We start from the raw sequence: 17,592 nt of genomic DNA on the forward strand, positions 1-17,592 counted from the left end.
CCCGTGGGGTGCAGCCGTCAGGATGCGAGGAAGCTGCGGGGGATTTATAAGATTTATGTTGCAACTTTTTGCATGCTTTTCAAAGTGCTTCTGGAGGTGCGCTCTATAGAGGCCCCTTAATGTTTTTTTTGTAAGAAATAGGCCGGCAGGCACGTGCACACACATACTGACATGAAAGGGGGCTCGAGGCCCTGCCCTTTTGCCCGTCGGTAAAAAAGTGCCCTCTCCAGACCATGGATGCAGCATTTACTATGGTGAAACAAACACAAGTGCCCCCTCTCCATGCCGTATACTCAAAGGCAGCATTCAAAATAATTGCCCCTTTCTTACTCTCCTGAACTGGAATGCAGCATTTAATGTTGAAATAATTCCCCACTGTAGAAATCCATGCAGTACGCCACATCTCTAGTATGTGCCCCCCCCCCCCGCGCCGCCGCCGCTGATGGTGACTAATTAATTCCAACGATGAGCAATTATGGAAATATGACAATTAAATGCAGAAAGCTCGGCCTATTCATTATGCATAACACATGGTCACAAATGAAATGTTAGTTATTGGAACATTAGCCTACATTTACGGAAGATTTGGCCTTTTATCATAGACATAATTGTGTTTCCTTCATTTTAGAAAAGAAAGGAAACAACATTTGAGATGGAACAGAACAAATAGAAAACAGCCCAAACTGCGCATTTCGGTCCATAAACCAAGAGGACAGCGGCATACTGTACAGTAGTTGCGAGGTCAAGATGAATGACACACCTGCCGCGATTGTAAACAGAGCAGCAGCGGCTCAGCGCAGTCGGGGAGCCCACGCTATCCTCGCCTCTTCTGACTTCCTCCACGTTATTAGCCTACCCTCTCCACCATAGCTGTTGGCGGGACAACAGGCGCTAGCAGCAGCCACCGGGCTCCACCAAAATTCGGTCAACTCAACTGTCATTGCATCTCTGTATTGTACTGTATGTATTTATTATTTTATTTTACGGACGGCACGGGTGGACTCCAAATGACTCTGGGCCCCAACGATAAGAGTTAAAAATAAAAGAGAGGGCACAGGAAATCCCCGCCCATCCACTTGCATTGAGTTGCTCACCCAGCGCACACTCCTAAATCACCCCTTCTTCCGGGTTGGGAAATGTGACGGGCGGAGCCTATTTGGGGGCTTCTGTGACGCGTTTTGCGTCACCTCCGTGCGCAACCCCGTGAGTCGAGCCCATTGGTCGAAACCGTTTTCGCTCGTTCGTGACAGAAGCCCCAGGCCGTTTTAAGCCGCAGTACCTATGAATGGCCAGCATGTCCAATGCGCTTCAATTCAACCTCTGGGTTCTGGGGGCTTGGCCCCAACGCAACTGCATTGGCTGCGTCACGGTAGTTTCGCCCCCCCCTAGAGTGATTGGTTGCTGGGGGGGGTTCCTCCAGAGGCAGAACAATCAGCCCTCAGGGAAACCCTCTGGTTGCCCCAGGGGAAGGCGCATGGGTGCTGTCACTATGGCAACAGGCTGTGTCGCCATGGCAACTGTACAGGCAACAGAGCGGGACAGTATGCGAGGGAATGTGTGTGTATAAAGAGTGACATAAAGAGAGTGAGAGTGAGAGAGCGACAGATGTCGCCAAACTTATTGTATACCTAGAATTATATTTATCATCTATATATATTAAATATATAAAAAAACATAAACATAAAACGAATAGTTTTTGTGCAGATCTGCAGTTTCAGTAAAGCAACACTGTTATAGTGACTAAGTATATATCAGGCTAAATTAGACATAAAGGGCTGATGGTTCACTTACAGAACATCATGGTGAATATGTCTGAGGTTTAGACTATACAGTAATAGTCAAGGGATATTATCAGAAACATAGCCAAACCTGGAATAAATTCCTTACCAACACATTTCTTCACAAAGTGTGTTTGGAAAGGTGTCTAGTAACACATACTTGAAATTCAACTCCCCTAGCGGAACCTGTGACAGCTGCTGAACGTTGGGGTACCTCCAGGAACAATTTGAAATGTTTAATTCAGCCCAACAGTGAGTAGCTTGTGAGGGGTCATACTAGGGTTTTTCCATGATTCAGAATCCACTGCAAGCATTCGTTTTGCACCAAACCCCCTCGGCGGAAAGAACAGCCACACCCACTTTTCCAGCTCGTTGCAAACCAATTCGTTTTTGTGTGATATACAAGCTCGATCTGCTACTTTTGCTATTTTTCCAATTTGAAAGTAACAGTTTTGGACATATGAGGTTTCCTCCAGACAGAAATGATATATTACTCGGTGCATGTGTTTTAAAAAGTAGCTTTAATAGTTGATTTAAATTGCCAAATGCCTCATGAGTAAAGTTCACCTATTCACCTGTTTCCTAGGCTGTGTGTTTTCCACTTCCTGTCGATTTGATCCAATGATATCCAATGAAATCGACAGGAAGTGGAAAACACACAGCCTAGGAAACAGGTGAATAGAGAAACTGGTGCCTCTAAGTGCAATAGCTCCCCTGGTCAAGTGAAGATTCCCTTTTGGCAGAGTAGTAAAAATCTGGTCTCCCAGATGGGTTACGCGGGTTAAATAATGATAATACTATTATACCTATTTGATCTGTGGGGGAAATTCCGTAATCAGCTTCACCCAGCTGCTTGTTGCGACGCATTGTGAGCTTGTAGATCGGCTATTTTCAAATGGACAAAATGTATATATATATGTTTTGTAATAATAATCAAAATCTACAAAGTAACTAGTAACAATATTTGCCTCTGAGAGGTAATGGAGTAGAAGTAAAAGTACTGAAAACTGGAAATACTTCAGTAAAGCAAAAATACCTCAAAATTGTACAAAAAAAAAGGTACAGTACTTGAGTAAATGACGTACTTAGTTACTTTACACCGCTGGTGTCTTGCTCTGGGACACCTCGACACATTTCCGGGGGCCAAGAATTTAACCGGGGACCTCCCGTTCTCCCGAGCGGCCTCTCTATCCAGCTATGGCTGGTTCAAATCCCAGGCGGGAGTCATGAAACTTGTGGATTGCAGCTTTAACGCATATCTCTCACAAGTGTCCACTCTCTTGCTCCCGAACATCAAATCCGCAAGTATGAACTTAATGAAGCTAACGAGTGTGCACTAGCAACGTGCAGAGGGAGGGCAATATCTGTGAGCGCCAAGCTGGGCTTCCAAGCAAGATAATAACAATCAATCAATTGCTGTACGTCATGTGTGTGTTTATGTACCGGTAATGTGTATGTGTGTGTGTGTGTGTGTGTGTGTGTGTGTGTGTGTGTGTGTGTGTGTGTGTGTGTGTGTGTGTGTGGGGTGTGTTAGTTGAGATGAGATGAGAAATACTTTATTAATCCCTGAGGGGAAATTGAGACGTTACAGCAGCATAATGTGACAAAATTAAAAAAAAACACATGAGACACAAATGGACATAATCACACATGAACAAGGCTGACACAGAACCACGTGCATTTAGCGCCAGGGAGAGAGTTCTCATGCATTCTGCAGTCTGATGGCAGTTGGCACAGAGGAAAGTCTGTTTACCGCTCCATTTTCAAATGCCTTCAGCCTCTGGCTTTGACAACACATTTTTAACAAAATTAATTAGTAAGTCAAATGTTTTATTTTTTGTCTAGTTTTAGTCAACTAAATATCATAAGATTATAGTCGACTAAATCTATTTTGGCGGCCCTTGATGGCATCGTAATGGCTGATTTTACACTTGGTTGCATGCTGAAATTAGCCGATCTACAAGCTCATAACGCGCCGCAGCGCGACACGTTGTGAGCTTGTAGATCTGCTATTTTCAGAGCTCAACACCCGAGCGCAACCAAACATATAATTACTTGTCTTTTAGTTCTACTGGATCTCTTCTCCACTAGTCCCTCACTAACATGTTAGTCTAGTTTTTATTTGTTGACGAAATTGTCAATATATTTAGTCTTAGTTTTAGTCATCGTAGCTTAGTTTTTATTTCGGTTCTTATTTCGTTTTCGTTAGTGAAAAAAGGTAGTCCACAAACATTTTTCGTCATAGTTTTAGTCGACGAAATCAAAAATGGTGCGCACCCTCTGCTGCAGCTCGCCATAGAGTGGATTGGGAGGGGTTCTTCGGCATGGAGTTGAGTTTGTTCCCTCATCCCTCCTCTCTGCGACTAACTGCACCCCATCCGTCTGGAGGCCAACGACAGAGCTCGCCTTCTTTATGTGGTTCTTATTGAGCTTGTTTGGGCTTGCTGGCTCTACTACAGACTGGTAAAACACTATCAATCTCAACAGCCTTACGCATTAACCCAATCAGACCTGAGGCCGATTCTACAAAATGTCTTCTAAATCCCAACAGTTTTCTGAAAAAACTTATGTTGCTATAATCAGTGGTGCTCAAACTTTTTCAAGTCAAGGGCCCCAAAAACTATATATATTTGGTCGCGGACCCCCCCCCCCCCCCCCATCTCAAAATATGTTGTTCCAGGGACCTCCCCAGAAGCAAAGGTTTGAGTTTTGTTCGCTTTAAAAATATATATATATTCAAAGATTTGAAACAAATGTTCACAATTTTTCAAAAAATAGCAGATCTACAAGCTCGTAGCCCGGCACTCGGTGCCACGCTACGAGCTTGTAGATATGCTATTTTTGAATAGCCAAAGTATGAAATAATGGTTCAAGTGGTTACACATGGTGTGTTCCCGGTCTTGAAGGGTTAAAGGACTTGAGCCTCCTCAAGAGGCGATGGTTGAGTGGGTGACTGAATGTTGATGTCAAGAGAACATCGACATGAATAAAAAAGATGAGTCCCCATGATCATAATATACTACATATTCACAGCCAGCTGCCCCTGTCCGGTGACGCACGCACACACACACACACACACACACACACACACACACGTGTCGTAACTCAGTGGGACAGATGAGTATAGGGGGATGTCACACAGAGCGGGCTATGTTCTTCACGCTGCGATAATGACACACAGAAAGAGACGGGCCGCTGTGACTTAGGAGGAGGTGCCGTACTGTGGAGCGTCCGTTTTGGATTCAAACCCCCTGACTCCTCCTGCCGTGCGTTTTTACGAAAGTGTTCTTGTGACCAAGACACTGGAACCGCGGTCTCTCAGGCCAAGACGTCTATTCAACAGTGTCTGAATGCTACATAGAGCCTGAATGCGGCGAATTGAAGCTGTCATCGGTTCGTCATTTCCGTTCAAGAAAATATATTTCAAAACGAGTCGATACCCGGGGATTGTGCGCACTACACGCAGGCTGTTGGGTTATGCTCTCGGCAGTGTTGGAAGAACTACTACATTTTTGTACTTCACACATTGGGTGCCAAAGACATAGATCTACGTCGTCTGAAATTCAACCGCCGGGAGCCATAAACGTAGATTTTTTTAATGTATTTACAGTATTCATTTCACAAGAGGAGCTCTCCCAGTGATAGGATTTGGAGAAAAACACTTCTAGCTCTGATTATTATTAAAAAAAAAAAAATTCAACGGCCGATCACTCTAAAATGGCCGATCGCGGTCAAAAAATTATTCCAGTGGATAGACGGGACCCTCCTCCACCCCATGGACACTTTTTGTTTACACCCGGGTGCACGTTGTGGCTTCTGCAGCTGTCCAACGATCGTCAAAACACAGTAAAAAACGCTGGATGATTTGGATGCATAGTACCTGGCACTGGATTTGTTAAGTTAAAGTACCAATACAACAATCTAGAAATAAAGTAAAAGTCCGGTATTTAAAATGTACTTGAGTAAAAGTACAAAAAGTATGGCATTAAAATATACTTAAAGTACCAAAAATAAAAGTACTCATTATGCAGAATGGCCCATTTCACAAGTTCAATATGTATGAAAATCTTTAGTAGCAGATCTACAAGCTCACAACGCGTTGCATCGCGATGCGTTGTGAGCTTGTAGATCCGTACGATATTTGCTTCTGAGATGTAGGGGTGTAGAAGTAAAAGTACTGAAAATTGGAAATACTCCAGCAAAGTAAAGATGCCTCAAATTTGTACTTAGGTACAATCCTTGAGTACATGTACTTAGTTACTTTCCACCACTGGCGCTCGGTATACATAGTTTGGAGAGGAAGCGGCTCATGCCATCCTGTGGTGTGGTGTGCGAGACGACCCGGCCATTTACGACCCGGCGTCGAAGCATGTCAATCTGTGGACATGATATCTAAAGCGAGCCTCAGGTCATAAAGCCATGTCTGTGCACACGGCCGCTAAATTACATTACATTACATTACAGTCATTTAGCAGACGCTTTTATCCAAAGCGACTTACAATAAGTGCATTCAACATAGGTAGGGAACGAAACTACTAATCACCAGAAGTCTTAAGTGCATTTCCTGCAAAAACAAGCAACCAAGAGTATACCTAGCGCTAAGGTAAAAGTGTTATATATCATCTACCTACTTTCTTAAACAGATGAGACAAAATAGCAAAATCAAATGAGCACGAGCTAATACAAAAAGTGTATCGACTAAACAAGATCCAATAAAAAAGTACAACAGTAAAACAAGAGTTCGTAAATCAAACTCCTTATAACTTAGCCCTGCATGTGGGCTTGTACATCTGCAATTTTTGTAATAGCCAACGTACACATGGATAAAGTGGTTAAAATGACTGTGATGCTGTATTAACACATTTAGCTGGGGACCCCCTGGAACCCCTCCAAGGACCCCTGGGAGAAGGGACCCACTTTGAGAACCACTGGTCTAGGGAAGAAGGGGGTATCATGCACCCCCCGGAAATATACTTCTAATCAGTGCTTCTAGATTGAATACAATTTGTACAAAATGATGAGATATGTTACCATTTTTATGCAAATTGGTAGCCTGACACTCAGCCTGAATTTTCATTTCGTTTCACTCCATTATTCAGTCTGAAAGCCCTCTCAATGCAGCCGATTGCTGAGATGGGGGCGTGGCCAAAGTTTTCTTTTTCAAAGACTCTTTGGCGATTGGTTCATACTGGATTATCCCGATCCCGATTCGTCGTACAGATTTTCAACCGAGGCTGAGACCTCCTATGAGAGCGTCACCAGACCAGAATCGCCTGAACATATTTTTTTAATGGGCGTGGCTAGCGATTCACGGGCTGGAGCCAGGCTAGCAAATTGGTGCAGCCATTATCGAAAAATCGATTTTCACTATATCTCAGCCAATATTGCACTTAACTGAACAAATATAGACTTATGTTTTGAGGGTCAAGGAACATTATGCATCTTAAAGTGATCACATGTACATGTGGGCATGCTGGTGTGCAAATCAGTGCTGCAATATGACAATATAATTGCAATATAATAACCAATTATTATTTACTAGTCCATACCCGTGGGGGGATATGCGCACATGATCTGGCAACCCGGGAGCCAGCGAACAAAAAACCCCGCTAATAAACAGCTGAGCTGACATTTGGTGAAATCGAAAAACGGGCTTCGCTGTTCCGTGCACATGGTAATGGTGAATGGCTGTGTGCAAATTCAGATCAATTGCTCCAGCCACTGAGGAGAACCGGGCAGAACAATTGGTCTCACCACGCACTACAAACAAACAGACAGAGGTTTCTCAAATTATAGAAGGATGCTAACTTTTTTAGCCACGTGCAAAATAATTGCTACAAATAACTTTCTTCACCAATGTGTTCATAAATGTGTCTTCTAACACCTCTCAAACACCTCCAGAAATGTAAACCATTTAGAGAGGGGAGATTTTTCTACTTTATTATTTTACCATAAATGTTTGAACTATAATCCGATACTTATTTGACCTTATCTATAGTACGCCCACTCCTGTTTTCCTTGTACACTAAAATATCTTTGCCGAAACTAGCAGACAAGCTCCAGAATAGGGATGCTAGGGTTACCAATTATACTTTTTGAGGCTATGTTCCATTTAGTGTTTAATGTTGTTGTGTGACTATTTGGAACCAGGTTTACCAGGCTACCCATGAGGGTAGCCTGGTAAACCCTCCCTCCGGAAATCTCATTTCCATTTGATTTCAGGAGTGAGTCTGGCATGAACGCCCATTCTGCAATATTGGCTGTGTACGCCAAACTGACGAGCCTATCAGCGTCGTCGCACATCGTTCTGTGATTGACAGCGACAGTTGGCCAATCAGGTGGCGAGTACGAGTGAGCCCGAATGGGACCGAGTGCAGCCGAAAAAAATGGAACGATCCACCATTGTTTCTGTGGCCAGCTACTTTCGTTTCAAACTTCGTTTTTGAGGCACGGAATTTACTTTTGAGATATCGTTTGGATTGAATTTAGTTGTTTAACTTCATATATGTGGTCAATTAATCATGACAGAGCCTATTTAAAAATAAAAATGTAGAGAACCGGGAGGGACGGGCAGTGCCACGCATTTATCCAAATAAGGCAACCTATTTTGGGCATGGCCGTCTCAAAAGTCCCGTTGCGTCACATAGTCTGGAGGTGGTAAAAATGAACTGCTGATTGGCTGAAGGGGAAAAACGATCATTGGCTGAAGGGGTTGTCAGTCAACGGTATTACTCCCGCCCAACTCCAGCCCACAGCCAATATTGCAGCATGGGCGATCATGCCAGACTCACTCCTGAAATCAAATGGAAATGAGATTTCCGGAGGGAGGGTTTACCAGGCTACCATGAGGGTACCTGGACCACACTCTGAGACCCACTGGTGCAACAGAGTGTTTCCAGTGAGCCAACATGCACAATATCAGCACCCTGACTCTGTTTGACCAGAATGGAACAGAGCCTTCATTAGTATCATTGGTAACACCTGTGAAGGAAGTAAGTGGCGTCTGTGTATAGAGCCTGTAAGAGGAGTGAGAGAGAGAGAAGAGGAGGAGGAGGAGAGAAGTGAGTAGATAGGAGTAGTAGTAGTAGTAGTAGTACGGTATATACTTACTCCTAACAGTAGCAGTTCTGGTGCAGTTGTAAAGGATGGCCAGTTCTCCAAACACCTTCCCTGGTCCCATCATGCATAACTTCATACCTTCCTTTGTTACCTCCACCTTGCCATCTGACACACACACACACACACACACACACACACACACACACACACACACACACACACACACACACACACACACACACACACACACACACACACACACACACACACACACAGATTTCTCGTTAGTATACTGTAAGTAATTCTTTCATAAAAAAGTTGCAAACATATTGCAACACAACACAAAACAATTATGCAACACAACGCAATGCAACAAACAAAAATGGTATGAGATCTGGTGACCGTGAAGGCCATCAAATATGATTTACATCGGTCTCACTCATCAAACCATTCAGTGACACCTTGTACCCTGTGGATGGGAGAATAATTACCATCCTGGAAGAGAGTTTTTCCATCATAGAATAAAGATGATCACTCAGAATAACTTTGTTGCATGAAGGGGGTTCAAGCAGGAAGAGTTACTCTGTTTTTACTTATCACATTAATACATGAGCCTCACCATCATCATGTGCATTTGACCACAATTTCCAACATTTTCTAATGTTTTCCCTATAGACTGAAATGCAGCTGTCACTTTTGTAGCCAGTTTAACAGTCTTTGTGATTGACTCTCCTGCCATCAGAGTCACTTAGATCAATGGTTCCCAGACTGGGGTCGGGACCATAGACTGTAAAAAAGAATGGACAAAGCCACTCCCCTGCTTTCTACAGAACGAAAATGAAGCCGATAGTTCAGGAACATGCATTCCTCCATCGTTAATATATACAGTTGGCCACGCCGGAACTCAAACGCTATTGGTTGAGACCAGACACGTGACCAGCGAACCGGAAAACACCCCCAATAATGCTATTGGTTGGGTAGCTTGTCAATCAAGAGCGGGGGCGGGGAATGAATGCTATTGGTTGTGTAGGTTGTCAATCAAATCATCCCGCCCCTCCTGGAGCATAGCCTAGTTTATCGTCAATTTTAGAATAAATGGGACCATAATTTAGCAAAACGCATATCATGATGATTGAAAGGAGACTTTAAACTAGAGAATGGAAGCATATAGAATTTATGACAATTTTTATTACGGTAAGAAAATCTAGTCTAAAGTTTGTCAAAAACCCATTCACTTGCGCTAAAATAAATTCTTTCTGACACTTCAGGTCGGCGCAGGGTAAAACAGCGCCACTCTGGCCATTCATAAGCTTCCGTGTTGGCCTCATCGTATATATCCAAGCCTTGCCCCTTGGTCGGGACCCCCAGGGGGTCACCCAAATTATTTTGGGGGGTCCCCAGATGATTAGCTTAATGTGCAACATTGTTTTCTCACTCAACAGTAAACTAAACAACATGTCATATCTCTGCTGTCCAGCCAGAAACTGCTAACTCCAAAACGCTCATTGTTCAGGAAACGCAAAAACAAAATATACGTTTTTCAGGAAATGAAGAAAACCTTATATTTTTAAAACAAAGCAATACTGCCTCATCAAAGTTGGTATAGTGACTTTATATATTGTCAGATACTTGCATGTGTCATTATATTATCAACACTTTAACCAAATTGCGGGTAAATCAACACTCTACCCAGCGCAAGTGGAGTTAGCAGTTTCAGACGAGCAGAAATCAAGCTGAAGTGGAGTTAGGTGTCCAAACAACAATAGCTCCACTCGCTGCTGAGGGAGAGGTTTCAAAAGGGTACAAATTCTCAAAAGCTAACAATGGATCTCCAAGCTCACAATGCATCACAACAACGTGTGAATTAATGCCCTGATGCTTCATGCCACTTATTATATAGGCCTAAAATAATAAACAGGACTTTAAATATTACAATAACTTCTGCAAAGAGGTAGTAGAATAGCGCGACAGAAATGCTATGAACGCCTTTCTTCTTGTCACATTGCTCTCCTCATTAAACACTTAATTAATAGATTTTAGAAATATAATTACTTGTTTTCATAACATTAGCGTCAGTGCTAAGTTTGATAAACAGGTACACTGCATAGTTTTAACAGACTACGGGGAGCTTGTTTACGTGGTCCCCCTCCTCGTTCACTGCGCACCGCGCTCTACTCATGCTGTTGAAAAGCAGCGCTGTAGAGGAGAGGGGGGAGTTGTTTGTTTTTGACGGACAGTTTGAGGATCCAATGGAGTTGGGAGTTTTCGTCAGAGGCGCTTTTTAATACTTTTCATTGGTTCAAATGTTTTGATATTTTACACAGACCTAAAGGGTGTTCAATAGCCTTGATTTATGGAAAAAAAGAAAAAAAAACTGAAAATGGAGTTAGCTGGTCCTGGCTGGACACCGACGATATAAGTATACAGGGTATCTGCACATTTCTAAAGTGACAATTTAAGGACTTTTAAGACCTTTGTAATACCTAAAAAAATGAAAAAAATAAAATAATAATAAGACCATTACTACTTCAAAAGTAACTACTTCAAAAGTAACCAACAAACTATACTATAGTTCACATTGTGAGGCGTTGTGAGCTTGTAGTTCGGCTATTTTCACAATATTTATCTGTGGAACCGAGTCAATCAAAATGTAATGTCTCAACCCCTAAAATTCCAAGTGCTTGTCAGGGTGGGGGGTCCCCAATTGAAATGAGATTAATTTGGGGGGTCGCAGCCTGAAAAGTTTGGGAACCCTTGACGTACAGTAGATCTTCTCTTAATTTAGGCATTTAGCAGATGCTGTTATCAAGAGCAACTTCAGCGTAAATGGCATGATCCTAGTAAACAGATCACAAAAATGAATAAATAAATAAAGGTAAATAAGTAGAGGACAAAGAGAACAATGCAGTGCTTCTGAGTAACAAGGATATAGCAGGTAAACAACATCACAACGGCATCTGATTAAACAACACGCTACATCTAAATAACATTCTTGACATTTTGATCCAAAATCAAGGTCAACTGGGCCTGCTCAGCATATTAATTTAATTAATGTGCCACAGAGAGCATGATAGAATGTTAACTGCTTAATTGTATCATGCAGTTCACCTGTGAAGTTTCTTACTCACTCATTAATTCATTTTTTTCCTTACATTTGTCACCAGCATGTGCATGCGCGCACGCAGTCGCGCGCACGCACGCACGCACGCACGCACGCACACACACACACACACACACACACACACACACACACACACACACACACACACACACACACACACACACACACACACACACACACACACACACACACACACACACACACACACACACACACACACAATGCTCATTGACCTAAACATGGCTCCACTTTAAGAACATCCATCTGTGTTAGCATATGGCGCTATGTGTTAGCGTTCAATTATTCCCTGTAAGGAATGGGCATTTGCCAGAGGCCAGCACAGTTCATCCGCAGTCTGGCATTGAAGTCATTTATCTGTTCAAGCGTTTAAAGTTAATGTTGGCTGGGAAACAGCATATCCCCCTTAGGGAATAATTGTTGTGCTTTAAACCTAGAGAGTGTTCAGTATTTGAAGCTACTGTAATGTTGGGGATTTTATGCTTTAATGTTGTCAATATTTATAGACCAAAATGTTACGGCATGTCTCCATATCATCATAACTTAAAACTTTTTTTTAAAGAGAGAGAGAGAGAGAGAGAGAGAGAGAGAGAGAGAGAGAGAGAGAGAGAGACTATTTTAAATAGTTTTGAAAAACTGCCAACATGTTACCATTTCCAACAGAAAAACTGGCTTACACAGCCACTAATGTGGTCAATAAAGAATTCAATCGACATACTTCTGTTTACACAATGCTGTACCCCCTCCAACTGTACATGCTTTCCCCTGTTTGTTTTATTATTATGTTTTTGACACTTTCTTTGCCAATAAAGCTCCTTTGAATTGAATTGCGAGAGCGAGAGAGAGCGAGAGAGAGAGAATAACAACCACAGATGCCAAGAGACAAGGGTGGATGTTAGAACATGAAACGAGGTTTAATATCCTGTAAGAAAGACAGGGAGCGAGGATCAGAGTAAAGAGAGAGAGAGAGAGAGAGAGAGAGAGAGAGAGAGAGAGAGAGAGAGAGAGAGAGAGAGAGAGAGAGAGAGAGAGCAGTCGGGAGAGACTGCGGAGAATGAGAGGAGTGACAACAGAGATTGAAAGAGAGAGAGAGAGAGAGAGAGAGAGAGAGAGAGAGAGAGAGAGAGAGAGAGAGAAAATAAGGTGTGAGAGGGAATGGGAGCCAATGACTGAAGCAGACGACATAGGAGGAATTCATGTAGACAGATGGGATTAGAGGAATGAACAGAAGAGACAGAAAGAAAGAAAGAAAGAGAGAGAGGGACAGACAGACAAAGGATGTTAGATGAGGGTGAACAGGGGAGGAAAACAGAGGGCAGGTAACGAGTGGTGATGAGAAGGAGAAGAGACCACAGGTGTTCCAGTCGCTCCCTGCTGTCTGAAGGTGTCCAGGTCCATTACACAAACTCACAAGGACTTGCACTCCCAAATCCCCCGTCACTCCTCTGGGCTCTCTCCTTATTTGTTATTGTCTGCCTGCTCTCTCTCTCTCTCTCTCTCTCTCTCACACACACACACACACAAACACCTGCGCACACGCACACGCCTCTCTTTCTCTCTCTGCCTGTGTCTGTCTGTCTCTCTCTCCCTCTCCCTCTCTGATTATAACAATAATTGTATAGAGTGTAGTTATTCTATATCATGAAATGATTATGCTGTGCTTATTTCATATAATGAAGAATTATAATGGTGGTTATTCTAATAAAAAACATTTGATTTATAGTGCACTTTACATGTGAAACAAATGTCAGCGTGCTGCAGTACAGAGTAAAAACAATGGCATAAAAAGAACAAAAAGATGCAAAAGAAAAACGTTTGGACAAATGCTTGGTTAAAAAACGACAGTTTTCAGTCCTCTCTTAAGAGCATCTGCACAGACTGTGGAGCTCTCAGGTGTTCAGGGAGAGGGCGTTCTACAGTCGAGGGTCCGCTGAGCAGAAGGCCAAGGAGGTCGCCAATGGTGCGGAGCTTGGTCGTGGGGAGTGGAGGTTTGTGGGGGGGAGCAGATCCTTGAGGTAAAAGGGGGGCGTTACTGTGGATGCATTGTGATGGGTTGACAGGGAGATCTTGTATTCTGTCAGGGAGGAGATGGGAAGCCAGTGCAGTGAGTGGGAGGACATATCCCTGAGGCGAAGGGGAAGTACAGTCTATTCTCCATAATATCTCCTTCAATGTTTGTAGCCCAGCTACTTGGTTTTTTGGGACAGTAAAGTGGTAGGCAACAGGCAGGGCCAGAACTTGCCCGTCAGCGATAATATCTGGTATATGGGGTACATCTGGTATATTATCTGCTATATCTGATCCATTGTTTAGTAAAATATGTTAGTAAATAATTGTGTCAATAATTTACAACTAGTCCAGTATTCGCACACTTTGGGTTATGCGCTGTGTACACAGTACGGTATATGCTTAGTTAACCCATTAAGACCTGGAACGCATCTGTGTCACTTTAAGTTTCTTTGGCTATTCAAAAATAGCAGATATACAAGCTTGTGGCGCGGCACGGAGTGCCGCGCTATGAGCTTGTAGATCTGCTATTTTTTGAAAAATCTTGAAAAAAATGCTGTTTTGATTTTTTTTTTAAATGGTTAGGATTTAGAAAACATTTTTAAGAATCGCCTCAGGTCTTACCTTAATGGGTTAAACCTTTGGAGAGGAGGCTGCTCATCTCATTATGGCTGTGTGTAACTAACAACCCGGTCATTTACGATCCGGCGTCGCTAGCGCGTCAATGAGCGTGCGAGTGCTGTGGACATGATATCCAAAGCAGCCCTCAGCCTACAAAAGGATGTCTGTTTGTGTGTGTGTGTGTGTGTGTGTGTGTGTGTGTGTGTGTGTGTGTGTGTGTGTGTGCGCGCATCATGCTGTAGCCCCGAAGCTCGGATCACCCAGCGGCTACTGATCCCATAGCCTGCGGGGGCTGTAACCGTGACAACAGAGCCTATATAGGCCGTGGCTACAAGTGCAGAGCGTAACCGTGACAACAGAGCCCATAGGCCGTGGCTACAAGTGCAGAGCGCAACCGTGACAACAGAGCCCATAGGCCATAGCTACAAGTGCAGAGCGTAACCGTGACAACAGAGCCCATAGCCTGTGGCCGCACATGTGCAGGAACTCTTAATCTCCGCGGAATTCCCCAAAACGCTAATAAGGAGCTTAAATTTGGCGAAAGTGAAAAAATGGGTTGCGTCGTCACTCTCTTCATATGCCAATGGCCAAAGGCCGTGTTCAAGTTCAGGTTAATTGCTCAACCCGCCGAGGAGAACATGCGGTACCAGACAGACAGGGGTTCCTTCATTTATAATTTACTATTATCTGACTGACAGTCCCACTTACAGTATAGGCTCTTATATCCAAATGGAGAGTGTGACCCCACCTGAAGAAGTCTTATTATACTTTTATCCATGTGGAGAGTGAATGACACATGGCACATGAAATAGGGCAGCGAGAGGCACTGTGAGGCTGAACCCTTCATAGTGCAATCTAGCTTTGGTCCTGAGCAGACTTCTCTCTATAAGGGCCAATTCACACTATAGGGTCCCGTGTCTGCACCCAGGTCCACTCGCCAGATGATGTGATTAGCGTGAACACGGCATACTGTACGCGAGAACGGAACGGTGATCCATACTCCTGTACACCAGTGTTGCCATGTTCGCTTATTATAAGCGAACTTGGGCTTTTTTTTCTGTAAAGTTGCTTGTAAATATTGGTAGTTACGGGTTGCGTTTTTTAGGGCTTAAGTGTAGTTGCTTATTTGTGCTTGCTTCCAAATGTTTTAATTTGGGTGTCTAGGATAAAGATCTGTGACGTCACTGTTATGCGACACGGCAGAGTATTGGACTCGAGTCATAGTGACTCGACTCGAGTCTGACTCGAGTCGCATATTTGACGACTTGCGACTCGACTCGGACTTTGTATGTAAAACTTGCAACTCGACTCGGACTTTGAATGTAAAACTTGCGACTTGACTCGGACTTGGAAGGTAAAAGACCAACGAGACTTGAGACTCGACTCGCTAGCCAATGACTCCCGACTCGACTCGACTCGAGACAAGATGACTCGGACGACTTGTTTTGTCATCGGAGTTCCCCCCCATAATAAACACAGCAGTTGAGATTTCATTTGGCCAGAACTTTCTGAATTTTACTTGAATTCTTATAATTGTAATATTTATATGATCTGTAAAGTTTATATTTTCATTTGTTATCAGTCATGAATTTATTCATGATTTATTATAATTTATATCCTTATTTTCTGTAATTTATTTCCATGCGCAATCGCGCATAATAAACAGCGCAGTTGAGATTTCATTTGGCCAGAACTTTCTGAATTTTACTTGAATTCTTATAATTGTAATGTTTATATGATCTGTAAAGTTTATATTTTCATTTGTTATCAGTCATGAATTTATTCATAATTTATTATAATTTATATTCTTATTTTCTGTAATTTATTTCCACACGCATCTTCAAGCCACGGTGCCGTAGATACATAACCGGAAAACTCGCCCCAAAACACCATCGCCCCCATTTGTTTTCGCGGACCAGCGGTTCTTGTATTCCTGTAGTTGTTTTACTGAGGATAAGGTTAGAAATAAGTTTACGGTTAGCCATGTTATTAGTTTTACTGAGGTTAAGTTTAGGAATAAGGTTAGGTTTAGGCATAGTTTAATGAGGTTACGTTTAGGAATACCAGGTGAATATCACCGGATTTCCCCCGGGGTGACTGTTTTGGGGCGAGAGTTTTGGTGTTTGTCTGCAGTGGGCAACAGCGCATGCGTCCGCAATAATGCTATCAGGATCAGATTATTAGATATTATTATCAGATATTAGAAGTATATTGGGTACCAAATATACTTACCAAAGAAGTTTTACTCTGGGAAGGTTTTCAGACTCATCCATTCATTGCACTGACCCAAGTTTATTGTAGGCCAAAGATTTATATATTTGTAATGGTTAAGGTTTCTTTATACCTGCCCAATAATCTCTCTCTCTGTGTGTGCGTGCATATATATATGCATATATATATGTGCATATATATATATATATATATATATATATATATATATATATATATATATATATATATATATATATATATATACACATATATACACATATATACACACACACACACACACACACACACACACACACACACACACACACACACACACACACACACACACACACACACACACACACACACACATCTAGGTGTGCCCTGGGATCTTTTGGCTATGCCAGGTTCTCAAAAAGGTTGAGAAACACTGCTTTAGTGTAATTTAGCCTTTCCCAAGTTCTAACTAAATTATCAGACATGTAATGTTGTAATGGATAAATGAACAGCTTTATGCTGGTTTAATTCTTGACTTTAAGATACGGTTTCTCTCTTCAAGATATAAATCTGAGTGCTTTGTGGGTGGGCTGGGGAACAATAGTAGTGAGGGACTTGACACAACCTTGTGACTCGACTTGTGACTCGGCTTGACTTGCCCACAACAGAAAGACTTGGGACTCGACTTGGACTTGGGACCAAATGACTTGGGACTCGACTTGGGACTCGGACCTGAGGGTGGATTGACTTGGGACTCGACTTGGACTTGGGACCAAAGAC

General features: G+C 42.7%; 1 protein-coding gene across 4 annotated transcripts in view; it reads right to left on the reverse strand.

Annotated features, from left to right (window-relative positions):
* LOC311060482 (cGMP-dependent protein kinase 1-like) overlaps positions 1-17,592 on the reverse strand; it is a gene marked incomplete at its 5' end in the record, with an annotated part of 177,551 nt that overhangs the window by 90,924 nt on the left and 69,035 nt on the right. For all 4 annotated transcript variants that reach the window (XM_084078665.1, XM_084078664.1, XM_084078666.1 and 1 more), the window contains one exon: positions 8,889-9,002. In XM_084078665.1, the coding sequence (XP_083934791.1) occupies positions 8,889-9,002 (114 nt within the window). The remainder of the gene's footprint in view (positions 1-8,888; positions 9,003-17,592) is intronic.

The sequence above is a fragment of the Gymnoscopelus microlampas genome (genome assembly GCF_963454915.1).
Source record: "Gymnoscopelus microlampas genome assembly, chromosome: 14".
NCBI classification, from domain to species: Eukaryota; Metazoa; Chordata; class Actinopteri; order Myctophiformes; family Myctophidae; genus Gymnoscopelus; species Gymnoscopelus microlampas.